The sequence below is a fragment of the Diabrotica undecimpunctata genome, chromosome 3 (assembly GCF_040954645.1).
Source record: "Diabrotica undecimpunctata isolate CICGRU chromosome 3, icDiaUnde3, whole genome shotgun sequence".
Taxonomy (NCBI): domain Eukaryota; kingdom Metazoa; phylum Arthropoda; class Insecta; order Coleoptera; family Chrysomelidae; genus Diabrotica; species Diabrotica undecimpunctata.
In genome coordinates, this window is record NC_092805.1 from 43,379,033 (window position 1) to 43,391,206 (window position 12,174).

At 31.3% G+C, this 12,174-nt stretch overlaps 2 protein-coding genes across 2 annotated transcripts in view; both read left to right on the forward strand.

Moving 5' to 3' along the window:
• Positions 1 to 12,174, forward strand: part of LOC140436747 (synaptic plasticity regulator PANTS) — a 145,315-nt gene that overhangs the window by 49,097 nt on the left and 84,044 nt on the right. The window lies entirely within an intron of this gene.
• The window catches only part of LOC140436741 (E3 ubiquitin-protein ligase RNF10), a 34,982-nt gene continuing 24,385 nt past the window's right edge, over positions 1,578 to 12,174 (forward strand). The window contains exons 1-2 of the mRNA XM_072525806.1: positions 1,578 to 1,952; positions 7,417 to 7,813. Coding sequence (XP_072381907.1) covers positions 1,889 to 1,952; positions 7,417 to 7,813 — 461 coding nt within the window. The 5' untranslated portion in view covers positions 1,578 to 1,888. The remainder of the gene's footprint in view (positions 1,953 to 7,416; positions 7,814 to 12,174) is intronic.

Genomic DNA, 12,174 nt, shown 5'->3' on the forward strand with positions numbered 1-12,174 from the left:
GCCCAACGTTAGATTGATAAGTAAATTAAATTTTAGAGAACAAAAATGAAAGCGCAGCGTAAATTTTAATGCATTGAACAACGTTTTTGTGCAACATATCACTGGAATTCTGATTTCAAAGAATCATGTCGATTGCCCAATGAAGCTTCAATATATACTGCCGAACTATCAGCTTTATTTCTTGCGTTAAAATATATAGCCTCTATTGGTATGAATAATTATATCATTCTGACTGATTGTAGAAGCATTATGGACAAACTCACTTCTATCAAAACCACAAAAAACCTAAACCATATTGAGATACAAATAAAGAAGTTACATTATGATATTATTTCCGCAGGTAGCTTGATTATTATTTGTTGGGTAAAAGGACACTCTGGAATATTAGGAAATGAAGAAGGCGACAAATTAGCTAAATCTGCAGCTTTAACCAAACATAATATAAACAACATACTTCTTCCAGTAGCAGACATAGATAATATCAGTAGAAACAACTGCAAACAAAGATGGCAACGTTTATACAACCAAAGTACAACTGGAATAAACTTTAGAGCTTGCCAACCACTAATACCCAATGAGAGATGGTTCAAATATGAGACAAATAGGTTATTTATAAAAACAATAAACAGAATAAGATCAAACCACGCACTCACTCCTGCATACAAACACAGCATAGGTATTACTGATAACCCATATTGCTCCTGTGGTAAAGTGGGAGATCTGCAGCACTTTATATTGGAGTGTGGACAGTACAAACAAAGTATCAAAATGATGTATGAAAAACTAATTGAGCTAAATTGTTCATTGCCTGTCAATTTAAATACAATTATTTTTTCAAATAATAAGCAGATATTAAAATGTATCTACGAATACATAACATCCTGTAAATTTAAATTATAAGTAGTTTTAGGTATTCAAATCAAAAATTGTAAATATGTCAAAAATTGAATGTGTATACCAACATATTACTTCATTACTTCCTATACATTTATATTATAAATAGGCTTAGGTAATAAAATCAAAAATTGTAATTACCACAAATAGTCTGGCTAATTGGCTATGCCAAAGCCATTATGAAAAAAAAATGACGTAATGAAAACTATTGATTAAACAGAATAATAATAAATTAGAAAAACGCATAGAATATGTAATATTAACAAAAAAAATGTGAAAGTTTACTACTGAGTTACATCCTCTTTATTTTTAATGACATCCACAATTCTTTGAGGCATAGTTTTTACCAAGTTCTGACAAAATTCTAATGTAAACGAATCCCATATTTCTTGCAATGTTTCCTTTAATTCGTTGACGAACTTGGCAGGAAGGCTTTTGTCATTTCGCGCCACAAACTCAATATCGAGTACAAGTCGGGACTTTCAGTAATTTCCCCGATTCAAATTCATAATAGGCAACCTACATTACGCGGCTCATAGTGGGTCAGGCTCTAGACATTAGTGATAAATTACGGTGGTCGGTTGTTGAGCCATAATAATGCAAAAATAAATTCTTGAAAACGCTTGGCAACACTGAATTTGTTTTTTGGCACATGCGTACAAATTCTGACGTTTCTGCGCCGTCAACAAGAAAATTAAATCATTTCCCGTCGCCATAATCGCGGCGAGATCGTGAGAGTGTTTTGTAACAAAGAAATCGTCGTTTTCGACGAGGGGAGTCTCCTGCTCCCGAGATTTTCGGCCTATTTGTTCCAACATATCCTTCTTGTCATTCAAATTTAAGAAATTACTGTTATTTTACGGTTTTTTCTTGTTTGGGATTTTATAAACATGGCTTTTTAAAATGTCTGCCTTCAAATTGTGCATAGCCACTCCTTGTGGAGGAGCTTCAAACTCCAATAAATTATCATCTACTAATACTGGAGGACGTAGGGATGGAGAAGAAAGGAAATCGCAATTTGCCTCTTGCAAAAGGCTCCACTACTGATTCCAAAAAAGGTATGTATCTGTGCAACAAAAGGGTCACATGTACAAGGTCAGTTCAATACATATTTGGCTTTTCGAACATGATTTACAAGCAAATATCCTTTTGTTTTTAATTATGTTTAAAAAACAAACACTTTCGATAATTACGTAATATTAAACAAGTTTTCAATTTTGTATTTTAAAGTTTTTATTTTAGAAAATATTTTGTGGTTTAAATATTTTAAATAAATTTAAAAATCTGGTAAGGTTAATAATTATTAGAATTTATTTTTAGATTAGATAACATCTTATCTTGAGCACATGGTAATTTTAAAATTGTGAACTTATTGGATATTATGTATGAGATTTTAAAATCATTAACAAACAAGGTCAAAGTACATATAAATAGTTAAACATGTTTTTAAGTGTTGAATATGAACAATTGTTAAGTGACATTTGAAGCAGTTGCTTATATGTGCCAGTAGGTACATATAATAAATTTATCTATTTGATAAATAAGATGAGGCATATACAGTAAACTTTAATCTGGAGTGTGCAAATATTGTGGATTAAAGGATAAATATCTGGAAAAGCACATTTTATGTACATACATTTAAGAAATCAATAAATTATGTATGTAATTTTATAGATGCACTATTTTGTTGCATGGTCAAGGTCCTATAAATTAAAAGGTCAAATAATAATTACTGGTGAGTGGTGCCTCATGCTCTCTTGCTCTTATATCTTTATACAATTCCATATTTTGTAACAGTAAATAAAATTAGAAGACTCAACATTTGTGATATTTGAGTGGCTAATTTTGATTCAAGCTTGACTTAATATCTGAGCTTAAATTATAGAAATGTCACCACAATCTATAGGAATCAACAAGTATAAATGTGTTACTGTACAAACATTAAGGATGTATCTTAACATAGCAGAAAATTCTTAGTTTTTAAATAAAAACCAGAATTTTCAATATCAATGATATAGAACATATTATCAAAGAATATACATGCATATAGAAGAACAGTTCAATTGGGATGATTTGGTTATGGTTATTATACTTCAACAACATTGTTGCCAGGTTGTTATAGGTTGTCATTCACATCTGGTCAAATAGTATCATGTATATATGGTATGATAATATTCTGTCTGTAAAATACAAGACTGTACATCTTGGTTCTTTTGACAACTGTAAAAGCAATGTTGTCATAAGGTAGAGAGGGGGATAACATTAATTTGGAGAAAGTTTGCAAAAGAAAAACAATACTGATACAAGAGCAATCTTGATGTTTGTCATCAAAGCATTCAAAATAATGAATTATTACATATAGAACATTCATCAGATGATGAACAACTATTGCAAGAAGTAGTTTTAGTAAAAAAATCACTATGGTGTAACCCTCTCTGTACTGAATGGTGTGGGTTTGATCCCCACTAGAAAAATCCAAAAGCATTGTCTATGTTACAACGTTGAAGGCAGTGACAAACCACAAAGTCATTTGTCTAGTACAATTATTAATCTACACTAGTCTTTCATATTTTACCTTTATATCCCATATATCTGTGTAGACAACACAGACATATGTTGATGAGATACCTATTCTCAAAATTGGGACATGAAACATTAATACATCTAATATGTACACATTAAGATGCCTTTAATGGACTACCTAAGTCTGACATCACAATGGGTGGGGCTTAAAAAACCTTTCCAAACAGTTCTAATTCCTGTGTATGTTTCCCATAAGAGGTTGAAAATATGGGTTTTTTGATTGTATGAAGAGTAAATAAGGACTTTTGGTTATGAACATTCATTATGTGTGATTGGTATTATTTGTTGTTTGTGAGGTAAGAATATCAAATTATCAAGATATTTACTCTTAATGTTCATATTTTTAAGTTATGTTATTGTTTGGTTAAAACTTAAACGATTAAGGGTTATTTTAAAATAAATCAATAAATGATTGAATTTATTTAAGAAGTTAAAAAATATTTAAATTCTTGTTTTATTCTTTTTTAGTTGTCAGTGATTTTATCCTGTAAAAGATATTCGTTTTCTCATAGTTTAAGTAGTGAATAAGAACTTTTAGTTGTAATATAACATTTTGTGAAAACCTTTCCATCAAATTGCCATAGTGTTTAAAAAAATGTTTTTGAATATTGTAATAGTTTTTGAGTTTATTATTTTTTATATCTGGGCATGTAATGGCTAGTAAACATGTGTTGCAGATATCCAGTATCACTGAATTTTTCAGTAATGACAACAAAACTACTATTAACTACTTAAACTACAAGGAAATGAATATATTTAGTCTTTTTTTTAAATTTTCCATATTTTTCAACTTCATAAATAAATTCATTGATTTGTTGATTAATTTTGAAATAACCCTGATAAAAACAACAACAAAATACCTTGAAATACAGTAAACAATAAAGTTTCAATCAAACAATACCATAATCTTAAAACATGAACATTGAGAGCCCCACCCATTGTGATGCCAGAGCTTAGGTAGTCCATTCATACACAAGAGCTGGGCCCTGATTCTATTTCATTTCGATGTCGAAATTTAAAAGCGACTACGCCATGACAGTCGCAATTGCTAGCGATTCTGATTCATTTCGATTGTAGTTAAAACTGGGGATATTTACTTTATCATTTTGACACTGCTGAAAATTTGGGTTGGCCCTGTTGTTTATTGGCTGCACTACGCTTGTTGAATGTTTGTTTTGTTTACGTTACGTGAACGTCTTTTTTTTCTTGTTTGAGTTGTTAAATCATAAATAGTGGCCATTCTCAATTATATTTTGAATTGAAAGAAAAGATGGCAAGAAAAAAAAGGCGATGTGGGAGATCCTTAAGTTATAACCACTAAGATTTGACTTAGTGGTTATATTCTAATATATTTTTAAATTTACTGCAGCTTAGTAATACTAACCCTAAACATTTTAGGTATCCTAGAGGCATAAACATCTTCTTCCAAATATGGTTCTAATACCCTTATTAAATAATTTGCAGCTTGTTTATTAAGCCGGAATTGCTGCCTAAATTGAGCATCACTTAGTGAAAAAGAATTTTGAGTATCCCGTAACATTCTTCTTATCCTCCGTTATGAGCGTCGGATATCTATCCTCTCTAATTCCTCCAAAACTAGCAAATGTCCGTAAAGCACAGCCATATTAATACTTTTTGCCTCAGTTTTCCTTGCAAGGATCAAAACACCGCCTACCTAAACTGAACCTAAGTTCACTTCTCCCAGTCCAGTCAGTCATGTCAGATTAATTTCGACTCGAAATTAAATTTCAACCACTTTCTTGAAGTTGAAATTAATTTCGATAAATCGAAATTTAGTGACGTCGTTTGGTTAGTTCAGCTGAAATCCACAAGGTTCGCAAAGTCGCATTTCGACGTCGCCATATTAATTTCGACATGTTTTGAGTCGAAATCTCAATTAGAATCAGGGCCCTGGTCATATCAGGGTTTTGTATATTTAACATTTGGTTTTCTTGAAATGTTATCACATCTTAGATGTTTAAATAGCCCATTATATGTTTTATTCACATTATTAGCTCTTCTTTTAAACTCTTTGCAGACATTTTGACTAATGTAGGTGACTAATGAGCCCTAGGTATGTAAAATTTTTAAAATTTATTTTGATCTATGGTAATATTCTGTAGATGTTTCAATCTTCTCGTTTTGTCATTATTCATATATTTCATTTTGATTTATTTAATTTTTAGGTCGCTGCTTTGTGCAGCTCATTCTTTCAATTTAAATTCTTGTATCATATCTCTTCTGTTCTAGCTATGATATCATCATCATCATCTGCAAATTATATTTGCACATGTTTTGTTATTATTGTCAGTCTCCAGTTGGTTTTGAATTTGAATTTTTTCTGTACTTGCTTGTTTCTTTTACTATTGCAAAAAGCTGTGTTGAAATATTTGATTATGTTGCCATTTACACTCACAAAATGAATGAAAGATGGTGTGTCTATACTTCACTACTTTTTTTCCTAGGATCCAGTAAATTTTTGTTTGAAAAAAATCAACTGAATCTTGCTCAATTTTTTCAAAGTTTAACATGAAAATTACATTGTTTTCACTGTTCCATCACAGTAAATTTTTCAGTTCAAATAAGGCTCCATTAGTATCAATTATTATGTTCTCTGAAGTTTCCAAATTCTCATTGAATTTATTTGTTTATGTACTAGACCCTGTGTGAATAAGAATGTCAAGTTCGGTTTACAGTTCATAATATCCACCTGTTGCTAAAAAAAGTACAAAAATTCTGGAAAGGACTGTTTTCTTTATGATATGCCTGTATTTGAGTTTTGGTTTTATTACTCAGCTTACTGTCCCAAAAGAAACCCTTTTACACAATCTAATGGAGGTAAACCAAAAGGAGACTGTCTATCACAATTTCTGAAACCTCCGCCACCTTGCCATTTCAGTCTTTGCAAATCATTTCCTCCAATGCAATTAAAGCCTTGAAGGAGCTTTAAACAGCCTAAAACAAGGAGCAGACACTCCCATTTCCACATGTAAGAAAGAGTAAATTTACCAGGGTTTGTTGTCCACAAAAATGAAACATTTTATCCCAAATCAAGGCAGCTTTAAAGAAATAAATTAACGCAAGATATCCTCCCTCTGAAAAACATAAGAACTTTGTCTATCACAAGGTTTTGAAATGAATACATAGATCTTTTAATACTTTTCTGTAATTACCGTTATTGTAACTTATCTTACAGATGTTATTATCACTGTTAACTTATCATAAAAATCTGGTACATGGCATTGGGATATATTATCGTGAAGCAGTTGTTTATTTTGAATATCTGAAACATTTTCATCAAAAATTACCTTTGGTTCAGCTAATAGCAAATTATTTTCCTCATTTTCACTATTGTCATTTAACAACTGTCGGAATTATTATCTTTCAGTAGGTAGCGTAAAATGTTCTAATCACTTTGGTTTAAAAAACCACAAACTTCTTGTTCAGTCAATTATTTTTGAGTCATTATCAAGCTAACGATAACTACAGTAACACTAAATTATTTCAAAATAACTGAACTGTGTAAAACTGATAAAGAAACAATAAAGCCATAGACATTCACAATTTCTATGAATAGTACTGATTCCCATTAGATTGGAGAACCTCTATGTCATTCTTCTTTGAACCGTGGAAAGGACAAATAATTGTTGATGAAATAATTTTTTTCTTAGGAGTGTAGTCAAATCAACATGATCATTGGTGGAAAGTCAATGTAACCCTTAAGTATTTGGTTCCATCACACGCTCACACCTCCATCAATGTGAGATTGTAAATTTTTGATCTGACAAATTTTGCAAGTATGTTAGTCTTTGATCCAGAAGTATTTCTAAGAGAACAAGTTTTTAAAATGAACGCCTTTAAATATACATAACATTGAATAATTAACATAAAGTTAAGTTGCCATTTTTTAATATGGCTGATAGCATGTTTCTGTTTTAGATGGCATTAGTAGTAAACCGTGGCCCCGCGGCAGTAGACGCCGCGAGTCTACGGGCTCTAGTCTTAGTTCAAAACCAGAAATATCTCGAAAACCTCAACCTCAGCGCGTCAAAACCTTTGATAAACGACCTAAGCCCCGTGGTGGTGGCTTGTGTGGATCCCTGGCTAGAAATGAGACGCCCAGCCTAGAAGATATAGACAACCACCAAGTGGAATTGGGTTCAGTTTTTTTACCAGGCAGTAAGAAGCAGAGCCTGAATCATTTATTGAATTTCTCTTACACACCAAGAGACAGCTTCCACAGGTCTGAAAGGGGTCAAGGTAATGGGAATAATGTCAACAGGATGATGGGTACTAAGAAGCATAAATATAATAAGGAACACTTTTTACAAGCAAAGTAAGTATAAGGATTTGATATTTTTTATGGAAAAATATATTTCATAATAAATTTATTGTCTTCCTAAAGATCAATGGAATGAATACTTTTTGTAGTTGTTAAAATAGTAGGAAAATCTTTAATCTGATTTTAAACAAAAGATCTTAATCATTTTTATTTTAATAATAATCACATAAAGTATATGAACTTTATTGGAACTACTACTATTCTATCCTATATGTAATAAACAAAAACTGAAGTATTAATGTTTTAAGACTGTCATTCAAGACCAGCTACACTTTGTAACGATTTTGTAAATTGTAATTGAATTGAAACAAACTGCTTATTCATTTTTCATGGTCTACTTTTATGTGAAAAATAGGGTAGTAGACTCTTTCTATTATCAGAATTCATTTTTGTCACATGTGCATGTTGATTTGTGAACTAAGTTAATCTTTTTCTTTTCCAATATGTTTTAAAGATTTACTAGAAACAAGCATTTTCCAATGAAATGTGATTATTTAGTTAATCCTTTTATATGATCAAAATAAAATTACGAAAATAAAATTTTGATCCTATAGATTATATTTGTTTATCTGTCCAGTCTTAGATTGAAAAGGCTGTATTATATAGAGAAAAACTGACTACAGATTCTGATTCATCACTCAAAGTTATTATGTCAAAAACTGCCAAAACTGAAATACCCACTTCCTGTATTGAGAAAATTAATAAAAATGGTATAACTTACAAACGATTTTGACAACAAATTCGTGATCAGTGTGCAGATATAATACAAAAACATGTCTAAATCATAAATCATAAATATTTTCTTAACTTATGGTTTATTTTTGATCTTTTTAGATGTAGGTTTTTGTCGTGGAACATGTAAAGGTTATTAAAAATTATAAATTCTCATTTAAAATGATTCCGTGTTGGATCTAAATAATTTTAATCCACAACTGCTTGCAAAATAAAAATTCGCACAGAAATTATTATAATATAGCCTCTTTTTATTTTAAATATCACAGCCATTTGTGAAATAATCTAAATTATGGTAACATACTCAATCGCTATTACAACCTAAGCTTTGAAAATTGATTTGAAAAGAACATTGAGCAGCATACTTAAAAAGGTTTACAAATTTTAACTGAATATAAACTTCAACCGTTACAAAAACAACAGAATGAAATGAGATAATAGAAAATATTCAGAGAGCTTAACAATATTGATTTTATTTTAGATGGAATTTTTAAGTGAACACATCACATTTTGTGGCATGTTCAAAAATTACTGTTTTTGTTTTATAAAATTTTAAGCGAGTACCACATTTAGCTGGATTTTCTTGTTCAGGAATTTGTTCTTTAGAAAACACTCTCTTCTCATCTGTCACTATCATTCTCCAAATTTTTGTGACATCTTTAATATCATTCAAATAGGAATGTTGACTGTATTAAAATATAATTTTCAAAACGTTACTTCCCACAATACTGCCCTATTAAGAAAGAACCCCGTATCTCCACTATAGCGAGTTTTGAGAAAAACGCGATTAAAGATTTTTGTTTAATCCCTTGTGCTTTTGGTACAATAATAACATAAAATCATTTAGGGTAGAGTGTGTAGCATCGTAGTTAACTTTTTTTTTTTAAAGAAAATTACAAAATTACCATATGGACATTAGTTATTAGACACACACGCTAACAAAGCAAAGAATTATGTCAAGTTTACTTAGCGAAAACCACATATTATCCAAATTTGTCTTAAGCTTGGTTTTAACTATGTAATTATTATAAAATTTATATAACTGCCTCGAAAGCCAAAACATTTAAATATTTTAATAATATTTTTTATGAACATTTGTTGAATAAAACATAAGTATTTACGAAAAACGTTTATTTAAAAATACAAAATGAAAATTATTATTAATCGTAAGTTGGCAGTTCTTCCCAAAATTGATGGTGGTTCGCCGGTATAATATGACCTAAGTTTTTAAATATTTGTTTTTTTCTCTTCTTAGCAATCCCAGAGGGTTTCGTCACAGTCCATCTCTATCAACTCCTCGCTATCATCAATCTTAACGTGTAAAATCTTGCTATCTCTCTTCACGATTACTTTAACAATTTGTGATAGGTAAATATGTGACCCTGTTTTCTTTAATCTTGACTGTTATGATAAGGACTCTGCATATGTATGGCACCATATGCAGAGCGAATAATAGGACAATACCAGGCTGGTTTCAGAGGTGGTAAATCAACAATTCATCAGATTTCAACCCTAAGACAAATTCTAGAGAAAACACTGGAATACGGTGTAGACACGCACCACATATTTATAGACTACAAGGCAGCCTACGACTCTGTATATAGAAGAGAATTGTTTAGAGCAATGATAGACCTAGGAGTACCAAATCAGTTGGTAAGTTTAACCAAACTAACCCTTGAAAAAGTTGAATGCAAAGTACGAATCCAGGGGGAACTCTCTGAACCTTTTAAAACAAATAACGGGCTACGTCAGGGAGACCCACTCTCCTGTATACTATTCAATCTAGCTCTGGAAAAAGTAATACGTACGTCACAAATCACAACTACCGGTTCAATATATAACAAATCTGTGCAAATCTTAGCATATGCTGATGATATCAATATTGTTGGGAGAACGGAAAACGCAGCACGAGAGGCGTACGTAGCATTAAAGGAAGCGGCTACAAAAATGGGTTTAATAATAAACACCAACAAAACAAAATACATGAAAATAGGTACGCAACCACAAACACTACGGCCACTTGTTATAGAAAATGACGTCATCGAAGCAGTTAACGAATTTGTATACCTGGGAACGCTCGTCAATACTGAAAATGACACTACCGCAGAGATAAACCGCAGAATTTGCACGGCTAATAGATGCTATTTTGGGCTTAATCTCCTTTTTAAATCTACAGTTATATCAAGAAATACAAAAGTAAAACTCTACAAAACAATAATACGCCCAGTCCTAACATATGGTTCAGAAACCTGGACTTTAACAAAAAGCAATGAAAACATGTTAGGATGTTTCGAAAGAAAAATACTAAGGCGCATCTATGGAGCGGTAAATGAAAATGGTGTCTGGAGAAGACGATACAACTTCGAACTCTATAGGATATACCAGGAACCAGATATCGTAAAACACATAAAGATAGGACATCTGAGGTGGGTAGGCCATGTAATGCGGATGGAGCAAACCGACCCAGCTAGAAAAACGCTCCTTGATAGACCTATTGGTCAAAGAAGAAGAGGAAGACCCAGAACAAGATTCCTAGATAACATAGACCAAGATATGAGAAATATGGAAATACTTGCTTGGCGGAGGAAGGCGATGGATAGGGACGACTGGAGAAAAATTCTTGGGGAGGCTAGGACCCACACAGGGTTGTAAAGCCAAAATGATGATGATGATGATGTTATGATAAGTCTTTCCAGATAAGAAAATCGGAAACTCCCATTTCTTTCACCACCACACGATTCAAATTACACGTTTTAACGGCCTCGACAAAATCATGATAATCATAAACTTTCTTCTTTTTAAAATGAAATTTGTTTCGAAACTATCTTACCGAGGTTTCTTCTTTTTCTTTAACAATAGTTCCACTTGGTGGTGGAAACTATTAGCGGCGTTGCTCTATTCCTTGGAAAAAAACCTCGCATATCGTTTTATCCTACGTTAAAAACCCGTATCTGCTGAGCATATACCAGGTTTTTACTACGAAGCGGTAAATGCCAGGTTTATACTAAGTATAATAGTCATTTTTGGCGTTTATGGGGAAACTATTTTCTTTCATAAAATATTTAGAAATGTAAAATACGGGTTTCTCTCTATGTAAATATGTTATATAAATTATAATTATTCATATGGTGCAAATATCTCAATTTTTCAAATTTTGGAGATACGGGGTTCTTTCTTAGTAGGGCAGAATAGAAAATGTAAAAAAAATGTTTTCTACACTTTTAAGGAATTGAATTTTTATTTAATAATTGAAATAAATCTAAAATTCACTATTAAACTATGTAAAACCAGACATGAATCCAATTTTAATTACTTAGAAATTTGTCTACTAAAGATTAACATCTTGAAAAGAAATATTAAAAAGTTTTTCCCATAACAGAACATTCATTTGTTAAAGCAAATAGTTCTAATTTATTGAGAATTGATTGTTTTATGGTAGCCAATTCTTTCACAAAAAAAAGTATCCTATCTACTTGGCTTAACTTAGCAATGCATTCATGTAATATATGTACAAATAATTTTTATTTCTGCAATTGATAATGAATACATAATAATAATAGAAACAAAATAATGAAGTTTTTACTAGAAACTGTTCGGCGGTCGCAAAAAAAATTCCATGGTAA